The 12,634-nt window shown below is 37.9% G+C and overlaps 1 protein-coding gene across 7 annotated transcripts in view; it reads left to right on the top strand.

The window, feature by feature from the left end:
- The window catches only part of PCDH15 (protocadherin related 15), a 1,707,782-nt gene that overhangs the window by 1,326,431 nt on the left and 368,717 nt on the right, over positions 1–12,634 (top strand). For all 7 annotated transcript variants that reach the window (XM_078077809.1, XM_078077807.1, XM_078077810.1 and 4 more), the window contains one exon: positions 4,071–4,183. In XM_078077809.1, the coding sequence (XP_077933935.1) occupies positions 4,071–4,183 (113 nt within the window). The remainder of the gene's footprint in view (positions 1–4,070; positions 4,184–12,634) is intronic.

Here is a 12,634-nt window from a genome sequence, read left to right as displayed (position 1 = left end):
TAAAGTCATTAGTGATAAGGAGGGACTTCTGTCATCTTGCTACTTGTTTTCCATATATCTTACAGCTTTCTCATCCCTCATTTCCTTCAGTACTATCTTCTTTTGTGTTTTGTTGATTTTTTTGTAGAGTTTAAATTCCTTTCTCATTTCCTTTTGTGTATATGCTGTAATTGTTTTCTTTGTTTTCATCATGGGAATTATATTTGAATCCTAAAGTCATAGCACTCTAACTTGAATTTATGCCAGTTTAACTTTAATAACATACGAAACTCTGTTCCTTTCCAGCTCAATCCTCACCCTTTTAAGTATAGCAAATTTACATGTTTATACATTATGTGCCTGAAAACATAAACTAATAATTCTCCTAAATTTCTTAGTGTCTGAAGTTATGTAGAAACCACAAAGTGGAGTTATAGACTTTTATTACTATAATACTAGCTTTTATAATTGCCCATATATTTACTTTCCTGAGATCTTTACTCCCCACTCTGCTTCAGATTATAGCCTACTGTCCTCACTGGTCTAGTGGTAATGGACTCCCTCAGCATTCATCTGGGAATGCCTTAATATTTCTGCCACTTTAGATGGACAGTTTTGCCAGATATAGGATTCTTTTTTGACATTTTGCTTTCCTTTAGCACTTTGAATATATAGGGACACTGTCTTCTGGCCTCCAAGGTTTCTGATAGCAAAAAGGCTGATAATCTTAATGAGCATCCTTTGTATGCAATGAGTCACTTCTCTCTAGCTACTTTCCAGATTCTCTCCTTGTCTTTGTCTTTTGAGTTAGATTATGAAGTGTCTTGGTGTGTCTTTAAATCCATCTTACATGAATTTTATTGAGCTTTTTGGATCTCTATCTCTCTCTCTCATCAAACTTTGGCAATTTTAAGATATTTTTTTAAAAACATTCTCTCTGCCCCTTTCTGTCTTTTCTCCTTTTGAGACTCCCACAATGTGTATGTTGGTCTTAATAGTACCCTACAGGTCAGTTAGGCACAGTTCCCTTTTGTTTAATCTTTTTTTTTTTTTCTTTTCTGTTACTCAGACTCAATAATTTCTATTGCCCTATCTTCAGTTTATTGATTCCTTCTGCCTGCTCAATCTGTCTTTGAATCTTTCTAGTAAACTTTTCATTTCAGTATTGTCATTTTTAGCTCCAGAATTTCTTATAGTTTCTTTTTAGATTTTCTGTATCTTTATTAATATTTCCATTTTGGTCATATATTAGTTTCTTGACTTTGTCTATACCTATTTTTAGTGCCTTAAGCATCTTTAATACAGTTGTTTTAACATCTTTGTCTAGTAGGTCATCAATCAGGTGTTTTTGAGGTGCAATTTCTGTTGATTTGGTCTCTTTTTTTTCCTTTGAATGGGCCATATCTTTCTGTTTTTATGTACACTCTATGTTGTTGTTGTTGAAAATTGAACATTTGATTCTAATAATGTTACTCTGGAAATCGGAATTTTTTACTTTCCCAGGGTTTACTGGCTTTTGTTTCTATTTTTGTTGATTGATTGATTGATTTTTTTTTTTTTTATAGTTCTATTCTGTCTCTGTGCTGAGGACTAGTCTGAAGTATAAATACTTAAGATCGCCTCAAGTAATTTCTGAGCCTATGCTTTCCCCTGGGTATGCATGGTGACTTTCTAATTTCCCCTCATGTACAGTTGCTTTTGGATGTCCTACTCTTTAATGCTGGGCTTCTAAGGGGGGGGGGGAAGAGAGAGAGAAAAATGAAGGGGGTAAAAACGATGCTGGCCCTTCAGATCTCCTGGAAATTAATTCAGCCTAGGTGGAGAAGCTTACAACAATGGGAACAATGGGTGTGTGTGTGTGTGTGTGTGTGTGTGTGTGTGTGTGTGTGACAACAATAGTCACCTGCGCCTCTGTGATGAGAAACAGCAATCACCTGTGAGAGCACAGATGTCTGCTATTTGAAGGACATGGTCCTTTTTGCCGAACCTTGCTCCCAAACTGTGTATAAGATTCTCCAGGAACATGGGCCCAGCTCCCTGCCAAGTGGCAGAGGGTTGGGAGATAGGTAGCGGCTACTGTGCTTAGAGCTATAATTGGTAGAAATTAATTGTATTTTACTGTCCAGACCTGACTCTGAAATTTGGAAGATTTCAGTAGACTCCAGAGTTTTGAAAGAGTTACATTAGAAAGATTTTGCCAATTGTTGTCTACATGAAGAGATAGATTCCTAATGCTTCCTACTTTGCCATCTTTTTAGAATTCCCCAATACTCACATCATTTTCATGGACTATGCCAAATTTTCCATCATAGGTTTTATAACACTCTTTTAATAATACCAGAAATGTCTGAAAGTGTATGTTTTCTCACGGGCTCACAATAGAGTATGGTGTCCACTTTGGGCCATTACTAATCTAACAAATAGGAAATGGAATCTCAGTTTAATATCAAATTTAATTTGAATTTTTCTTCTTGTGAATAAAGGTGAGCATCTTTGTACTTGGTCAAGAGTCATTTCTCTCTCTTTCAATGAACTCTTTTCATTCTGTAGCCCAATCTTTTTTAATGTATTGCTGATCTTTTTCTTTCCTAATTTGTAAATCTACATATGTTAGGGATATGAACATTTTGTGTCTGTTAATTGCAAATATTTTCCCTAGTTTGTCACTTGTGGTTTTACTTTGTTTATTGTGTCTTGCCATGCTATTTTGTAATGTCATCAAATTTATCTCTCTATTCCCTTATTGCTTCTTCATTTTGAGCCATAGTTAGGAGAGAGATGCCCACTCTCACATTATAGTAGAATTCATCCATGTTTTCATCTATTACTAGCACTTGTATTGTTTCATTGTTTATTATATATGAATATACTCTCCATTTGGGATTTACTCTAGTATAAAGAATGGATGCAATTCTATCATTTCCAATATGGCTGTTCTATTTGATAAATGCTAGTATTCAAAAATCCATTTACCCTACTGTTTTGAGATGACTACTTTATCATATGCTAAATTGCCATGTGCAATTTTGACCATTTCTGGATTTTCAAGTCTATTTTACTGGCAAACTTTTTTATTTCCCCTCATATAATACCCCAGCAGAGTTTCTCTTCTTGTCTCAGTGTGGAAGCAAAGGAAGAATAGAAATTAATCCAGTTTTGGTTATGTCTGACTCTGGCAACCTCGATTTGAATGCAAGCTCTGTCTTACATTGTCTCTTTGGTCTTGGACAAATTATTAAATATCTTGAAGTTGCCAAGTCCTTCTCTGTAAAATGGGAATTATTTACAGACTTATTGATGATTATTTGCATTTAGTACACAGTAGGCTTTAATAATTGGAAGCCACAGTTATTTCATTCTTATGGCTATTGTTGTGCCAAATGCATACATATACTCTATAGTTATACGATTTGACTTCTACTTATTCTTCACTTTGAGAAAAAGGATGTCACATCATACACAGGAAGATAATGCAACTGAAGGAAACTTCTGCAGGAAGAAATGTATTTCAACTCACTAAAATGCCTATGCTTAAAAAATATCCTCTCTAGGCATTAACAGTATCGTCAGTATAGTTTTATTTAATATGATTGATATAATTAGCTGGATTCTTGCCTTAAGAAAAATATTTGCCCAGCTGGAACAGAATATGTTCATTTTAATTTTCAAGCAGCTTGATATTTGGTACAAATTACTAGTCTTTGTTTATTACAAGTTACGGTAGAAGACCATGCAGGCTATAATTAAGATTTATGCACCATTAAAACACGATTTTATACTTCAAAATTTGCTATCCCTACACATAATATCTCTTTACATGTGATGAAGTTTCAAATTAATTAACGAGCTCTCCTAATAAAAGATATTTGGAAAATCACTGAAATAAAAAATACTCTCCATCTTCTTACTCATAAGCGAATTAATTGTATACCACATTTGTGTCTCCTTTCCCTAGACTGCATAAATTTTGAAAGTTAATTTAGTAATGAAATTGTGATTCTGTTCCTCAGTTAATGAAGGGAAATAGATATAGCACACACACATATTACGTATTGTTCTCAATTATGTGCTAAAATCTCAATGTCTTTCAGGGACTCCTGAGGATTACCCACGATTTTTCCATATGCATCCTAGGACTGCAGAACTTAGTCTCCTGGAGCCAGTAAACAGAGACTTTCACCAGAAATTTGATTTGGTTATTAAGGTAAATTAAACTAATTTCTTATTTGTTTGTGTTTATAAACTGCTAATCAAAGAAACTTGTAGTGGCTATTGTAGGCACTTTTATGTTACAAAAATTAAAATTAATCTGACAGGAATGTTTAAAAAAGTGAAGTGCAGCTATTTTAATACATTGTGTTGCCTTTCTTTAAGATAACTGTTTATATTATGACATGATTCAAATACTGAGTATTTTTATATGTAATAAATGCCCTGGCCAAATGTATATAATGCTACATAATATAACATTGTTACATTTTCTAACATTTATTTTTTTTCTTGCTAAAAGGTATCAGTTCTTGACCACAAAAGCTGCTCATGAATATATTTAAATGTGCATGGATTTATATATTTTTATTTTAATATCATACTATGTTTTAAAATATTGTTTGTCTTTTTTTTTTATTGTTTTTTTTATTGTTTGTCTTTCTAACATAAAAAGAAAAGATCTTACCTGTCCAGAAATTCTTTCAATATATGTCTCATTATTTTCTTTCTTTTGAAAAATGATCCTAGACTGGAAAAATTATCCAACTAGGGGAATCCATTTGGTATTACAATTACAGTTAAATAATATCTACTGCACTGTAATAAAATCATTTAAGAGGTACTGTGGAAACCAGGATGATCTGTCAATTAATTCTGATAGACTTTGCTGGGCAGGTAAGATTTGAGCTAGATAGTGAGGAATAATGGCAATATATGGACAGAGATGAGGGTGGTAGAAGGGCACTCTAAGTAATAGGACAGACCTGAGCAAGGACAGGGAGTAAGTCTGGTGTGTATTATGACTTTCTCATAGCTACACAGATAGAACCATAGCTATAGAAATGTAGCCTGAGGGTATTTTTTTTTTTTTTTAATTTAAAAGTGTTAAAGGAAGAGGAAGTAAGATAAGGAAGTTTACTGAGCATGTCCAAGTTACTTAAGTACATTTTTCATTGAATTAGAGCCATAATCTTGGTAGGAAACTCACTGATACAAACGTGGAAAAGTAAAGCTCAGACAGGGTAAGGGACTGACTATTTCAGAATTACCTCCCTGAGACACGGCAGCACTGAGATTCAAACTTAGGTTTATCTAAGTGAGAGCCATACTCTTTTCACTCCACCAAGATGCAGTTGCTTAGAAATCGTTGTCTGGTTTAACTCTCTGTTGGTACAACTACAAACAATAATGCACAGACATACATTTAATTTTAGCTCAAATTAGGACATATTTTGTGAGCACCAATCCTGTTATATACATTACCAGATCCTGAGATTATTCGGTAGTCCCTTGTCCTTGAAGAACTTGTAGTGTCTAAGGGCAAAGAGTCCTACATGCTGATAAATCAAATATGTCACATCAGCTGCTAATAGGAAGACAACTAAAAAGTGCTGGAAAAGTACAGAATTGGGACATATAAATTAATCTGGGGACTCCAGGAAGATGTTCTGGAGATTACCGCACGCTAAATATTGCTGTGTCAGGAGGTTTTGGCCAATGAATAGAAGTGGGAACTATGTTTGAAGAGCAAAAGTAAAAACTAGGAGGTGCGTTGCAGCGGGCTATGAACAGTTAATGGTGAAACAAGGTATAGGGCCAGACCAGGAGGAGAGCCTTATGTGAAATTGCTTTTTCCTTCGATTTTATTCAGTAGGGGTTTGGGAGTCATTCAACAAAGACAGACTCCTTTTACCATTTGTATAAAATGGCCATGCACGAGATTTATCTTCTTGCGCTGACTATTTCAATTATCACGGAACTATATAAAACTCAAAAATATGTATCCATTGTCTACTGTTGATCTCTGTGTAGCCCTGTGGTGCTGCTCTCTGTGGGAGCTAAGAAAACTGACAAAGCACTGTTACCAAACTGCCTCATTTCAACCCTGAAATCAGTTATTTTCCTTTATTATCTAAGTTAGTTGTCCTGGTGTACCCAGGTACAATGAAACTCAGCCCATCAATTATAGAAACAAAAATCAATTAGAACAGGCCATAGATAATTTTTTTATGTTTTAATAACACTTTATATTATTAATGGAAGTTTTTACAGACATTATTAGATTCAAATTACTGTGTTTTGTGTGCAGTCAAGGGGATAATAAGCAAAGGTATCAATCTATAAGAATAATAGTGTGCCACCAGCTTGAATAATAGCTGGATATTGAGCCTTTGTATCAGGATCTGTTGAGGTGCTATAGTCTGGCAGCTCTCTTAGTGAGTCTTTCAACTTCTTCCCTTTTTCTTATTTCAATAATGCTTCATTTTTCATTGGTCATAAAAGTTTTTATTGGATTTGATCCCAATTTCTGTTTCAGGAGCTAAGAAAAAATAAAATAAAATGAAGTATTTTCTCCTAGATTTTGAAAATCCTGCTTTAGAAAGCTATATGCACATTTAACAGCTGGGAAGCGTCATGGTTAAGAGATTTATCATCTTTATTTCATCCATTTCAGCCCGGGATTTACTCAGGATACTGACAAAAATGTAAGGGTGAAATTAGGGAAACAAAATGGAGTAGTCCACCAACTTGAGAATATTAAAGGAGTGAAATGAGTCCAATTAAAAGAAGAAAGGGTGTTCCATTTCAAAACACTATCCCAAATTTTAAATGATTGTAATCACTTAAGCATTCTTAAAATGAAATGCACATTTTGAATAAGAATCATACATTTGTTTTGCTCAGGATGGTTCATATCCGTGCCTGTTGTCTTTGTATAATTATTCATAACATCTCTTTCACTCTCAAAACAGCCCCAGTTTGGATGAAAAGTTGTGTGATCACCATAGTTACAAAACAGAAAGCAACTAGGAGATAGAAATATGAAAGCATATTTTATTTTCTGGGTGATAATGAATCAGTTCATGCATGGAGTAGCTATCACAAAGCCCAGAAAATTCACTTTTATTATTTTAAGTGCATTATTTGTTAAAAAAAAATATTATTAGTTGATATACTTATGGTCTGGACACCTAATACAAATATCAAGTGGATAAATTATTAATAATTCAGTGTCTCGCAGTTGCTCAAACATGACTTTTTTTTTTTTTTTTTTTTAATCTAAATCCTGTGGATTAACAGCTAAAGCGAGGCTCACAGACGTGACCACATCACGGTCTCTCTGATGTTTAGGTTGTTACCGCCGGCCTACCATCGCCGTATTGCAGGCTGAGCTATAGTCCCTTGTCTTGCCACACCACGGGCACATTAACCTAAGCCCTCAGCCGCCTCCCTGCACGCTCTCTGTCCCGCCAGCCTGAAGCACTCGCCGCGCTCTCAATCTTCCATCTTCTCTCTGGCCTCCAGGCATCTGTGGGGGCTGCCCCATATCCTGAGTCACCCTTTCTTTTCCTACTGGGCAGTCTGGCTCACATGGATGCATCAGTGATTGGCATCAATGCTTCACTGATGTGTCAGAGGCTAAGATAATCACTCTGGAAAGAAGCTTGGAAGCTTCTCCCCGCATCCCGCTCATCCCCATGGTGGCTCTAACCACCCTACATTCAATTTTCCTGTGTATTTCCTCTCGACCTTTACAGTAGGGCAGATGGTAGTATATTTACGCTGTGGCCCAAGCCCTACTCCATCCATGTCGAGTGCATAGAAGGTGCTCAAGAAGTATTTGACGTAATGATTTTCTCCAATCAAACTTAGAGGGTAGCTGGATTTGTGTACCTGCATCTTCACTGTATTTAAATACCTACCTTCGAAAGTGTGTGCATTTGATACGACTTCATCTTGTCTGTCTGTCCAGAATAAAGATGCAATAAACTTCTCAAATTCAGCCCCTGGAATAAAAGGCCAGACCCATGTGAAGGCAGAGGTTAAAGCTGTTTATGACTATACTGAACAAACAAACACTCCTTCTAAAAAAGAAAAAAGATATATTTTGTGCAGATACTGAGCCACGGAATTGAAACTGGCTAGCTTGAATATCAGTGCTGATGTGATGGTGACCCTGGCAAGGTATTTTGCTCGAGGTCAGAGAGAACAGCTAGCATCCTCATGGATTTCTAACGCCACAGCCCCAGAGAGCACTTGGCCTCCATGTGAACAGTGATAGCAGTGATACTTTCCTTCACAGAGACTCAGTGGAACACTCAGAGCTGCTGTGTTTAAGGCTTACGGCGTTGGGTAGTTTTCAGTTTGCCACGTCCTTGGAGTACTTAAGGGTTGCCTGGCACTTCACTTGGTGTGGGAGAGATGGAAACGCATGAAAGCTCTGTGTCGAGGAAGGCACCAGTGTGGAAAGGACGCTTTCAGACTTACTTCCCTCCTGATGTCCACATCGGAATTTCCGGTTACCAGCCGGACAACTAGTCCTAGCATTATGGACTTGTGTCACGTTAAGAATGGAGCAGACTCGGGGCGCCTGGGTGGCTCATTCGGTGAAGCATCTGCCTTCGGCTCAGGTCATGATCCCAGGGTCCTGGGATCAAGTCCTGCATCAGGTTCCTTGCTCAGCAGGGAGCCTGCTTCTCCTTCTGTCTGCCGCTCCCCTTGCTTGTGCTCTCTCTCTGTCTCTCAATATCTGTCAAATAAATAAAATCTAAAAAAAGAATGCAGCAAACTCTACACCTTTTAAAATCTGAAAGCTTCTACTCCTGCTTTTCTCTTTGCATCAACACCACGTAATCAGCCAGTCACCCGAGCCAAGAGATGCCGGTTCCCCAGGTACCTGCTCCCGCACAGCCCTGTGCAGTCCTTATCAGGTCCTCTTCATGTAGCTCTGGAGTTTCTCCTGCATGTCCCCCTGCCTTTGGTAGTCCTCTAGTCCCCCATCACGGGCCACCATCTCACACAGGCAGTCTCTCAAACCTTAGCCGCTTCTCCTTGCATCCTCCCTGTGTCCCCATGTTGCCGACAGAGTGTGCCTAAAACAAAATTGGGCCATGCCACTCCATGCTGCCTTCAGGACACCGGGCCATTTACCCGCCACATGGATTTCCCATGGAAACTTGGTTGATCTGAAAGATCACGGGTGCCAGGAGCCGACAGACAGAGCTGCAAGTCACAGACCATCAGGCATCACGTCTCAGAATACAAAGGGTGACATCTCCCATGAAGATGAAACAACTATCAAAATCAGTCAAGTCTGCTAAGGAGACTGTGAAGTGCAAGTTACTGTTCTTTCTGCTGTCAGTCTATCCAAAAAGAGAGAAATTAAAGAGGAGGGAAGAAAGGCATGCATCCTCCCTTTAGGAAAGATTGAGTAGGAACCTCCAGCGAGCCGGGGTCAGGACAGAAACTCAGAGCTGATGTTTCCATCCACAGCAGGCAAGATGAATGCTCTGGTTGGAAATATTCTAGCCACGTTTTCTCTCCCTGTCCTCATGGATTCCTGCTTCAAGAACGAGGCACAGACGTGCCCCAGATCTCCTATCAGCAGGTCATTGGAGAATAAACTCTGTCTGCTCTCCTAGCAGAATCTCTAAGGTGAGGAAGTTCGAGTCCATTAAGAGCCAAAGTCCTTGATCCATTTTAGAGAAATTATCCCACAGAAATTTCAGGCATTAGTGCTTATTAATAATGGAATAACAATCTCTCCATGGATTTCTTAATGAATAATGCACTTTTAGAAACCCATCAACACATCTGATACATGCTCCTCTTTTATTTTATGTTCCTTTCTTTTTTTTAATTTAGCCGATTAACACATAAACCATTATTTTTGTTTCCTCAAAGCAACACTGCATACTTGTATAACCTCCTGGCAGTCCACATTTCTTTAAAAATTCTCAGAATGAGGCTGAATGAATTGACTAATCTGTCAATTATGGAAATTAATAAAAGGAAAGAATGTATCGTGTCCTCTTGTCTCATGTTGTTATTCATCCAGCTGAGTTAGAAGAGAAATGGAATATAATAGTTGAATATTGCGGCTCTCCAAATGTGCAAGCTGACGATAGACACACAGAGGTGATATTTTAGTTGGCCTCTTTCCTTCCTTACAAGGTGACCTGCAGCTGCTTGGAAGAAGAAAAGCAATTTATCCATTCTGCTCACAGTGTCTTGATTTTGGCAAGGCCCTATTGTCTGCAAAGGTCATTGTAGGAGTACAACAGCAAGTCCAAATATTGTAAAATGTTCAATTGGAGCCACTTTCTGAGCAGGCCTTACCATCCATCCCTCCCCACTACACCCCTTCACACACGTCGACTCTCGCCACCCTCCTGCACAACCATTTCCGAGCGGTCTTCATAAGCCTCTTGGTTGTTGCATGGAAAATTTAGATATACTCTAACAACTTGTAAGCTAGATAGGTCTGCTGACTATTTTTTCTCAAGAATAAGCATTGTACATAGGAGAAACACTAAACTCTCACTCTCCCTAGCTTCCAGGCTCTGAAAAATAACCCACTTGGAGATCAGCGTTTTTTGGTGTTTTTTTTTGGATACTGATGGTTTTTTTTTGAAATTCAGATATTTCAGGATGGACTTTTCCAGTCCACTAATTCATATAAGATACTTCAATGGGGTTTTTCCCTGGTTGAGAGCAAACTCAGTGGGAACGGGATCAGAAACCTGCATGGGCCTTTCCTGGTTGGGGAGGCAGATGGCAGGGCAAAGTAAGGGAGATAAAACAGACGTATTCCAGAATAAAGTGACTACTTCATCACCTTCATAATTCTGTCTCTGGCTGGCCTCGCTCTTTATAGCCAAGATGATTCCCATGTTCAAAACACCAGCTGAAGAACCGGACATATCTGCGATAAGCAGGGGTTTTCTGAGCCTATGTCTTCCCCAGAGCAACTGGGTTTTTCTTCCTTAAATCATTCAAAATTGCTTTAGTCATTCTGGTGTCAGTTCTTATCTCAAACACTAAGCAAAGAGAAAGATTTTTATTATTGAAAGATGTATGGGAACTTTGAAGATTTGATGTAATAAATTATAAACAGAAAGGGCATATTCTTCAAGTGAGGATAAAATATACTTCACTTTATTAAAAATATTCCCTTTGTGGGAAGTGTGTCAGTATGATTTTGTTGTCATATTATGAACCCTTGATGGGTGTGTGTTGTCTATATTCTCTCTGAAGACATTTTTTTTCTTTTTTGTCAAATAGAAAATTTATTTATTTCCAACCAAGAATGTACTTCTTTGCTGTATTTATGATATTACAAACAAACCAGTTGTGTGATATACACACCGATTTTTTTGTATTTTATCTGATAAATTATGGTATGGTTCTGTAAGTTCTCAAATATTTTTAGTCACTGTTACAAGTGCCCTTGCTGTCAAAATCTTTAGGCATCTTTAATTTGTTAGAGTATTAAAGTTTAAATAAAGAACATTTCTGTAGGATCAAGGCACTATAATTTTATAAGAAGGGCCAAGAAGCAATGGAATATACTTATTTTTAATTATTAATTAATTAGTACTATTAATATAATCTTTAACCCAGGGAACAGAGGCTTGCCACAGCCATCTCTCCTGAAGACATCTCAAAAGAAATATGTACGCATGTAGAAAGGAAATGTAACCTATTGTCCATTACTAGGGCTTTGGCCCCAAATCCCCTGTAGGGCTTTAGTGAGCTGAGCAGGATCCTACAGAGAGCTCCCTTATACAAGTGAGGTCCCTGCACTTTCATTTCCAACTGTTCAGTCCAACTGAAATTTAAAACTTTGCTTAAAGGTGAAAAACTAACAATTACTTGTACCTGAGGCTAGAGCAGTATTGGCCTACACTGTAAGAGCTACCTAGGAGCCTGAGCCAGAGAAGACGAAATACCAGACCTAACTGGTTCCCAGAGGGCTCCTGGCTGGGCATACCATGATCACGGGATGCGCTCATTTCTGCAAGGCAGATTTCAGGGCTCCCCCCACTGAATCAAGATGCCCACATGTCTTTTAGGGCATTAAAGTGGAGAGCCCACCATGTATTAACGTCATTTGGAACCCAGTAAGGCAGGTAACATTAAAATAATAATTAAAGAAACAGACAAATAAATACCTGTCAGAAAGCCTGACTGAGCCCCCAGGAATGTGCCTTAACAAGGACCTCACGTGAGACATGGAGGCATCGGACGAGAAGGGCTTTAGAAACTTCAGTGTTTGAGAAACACTGATGGAAAGTACAGAAGGCGGGGTCTACTTCTGGAGTCTGCCTTTAATGAAATGATGGATTGGAAGAGGCAAGCATCCATAATGTTTAAATATCCTTATAATGTTGGCTGTTCCGGTCACTTCCTAGATCACGCTTTATTAAGCTGCATCATTTGCCCTTGAGTGACCATAAATTAGTTAACTACCTTACTATAAACTAGTGGTCACAAACTAGTTACTAGTTCATTGTGGTGGGAGGAGGGGCAGCCTATGTGCACATTTTGGGAGAGCAAGTATATAGCAGGTTTTAGTAAACTTTTTATTGAAAACTGTCCCTCTTGATGGGTTTTCACAAATTGAGGCACCCAGATATACAAAAAAAAAAAAGGGGGGGTATTA

This window comes from Halichoerus grypus, chromosome 7 (assembly GCF_964656455.1).
Source record: "Halichoerus grypus chromosome 7, mHalGry1.hap1.1, whole genome shotgun sequence".
In the NCBI taxonomy this organism is placed as follows: Eukaryota; Metazoa; Chordata; class Mammalia; order Carnivora; family Phocidae; genus Halichoerus; species Halichoerus grypus.
The sequence above is the reverse complement of the archived record's forward strand: the minus strand, read 5'-3'. Positions and strand labels throughout refer to the sequence as shown.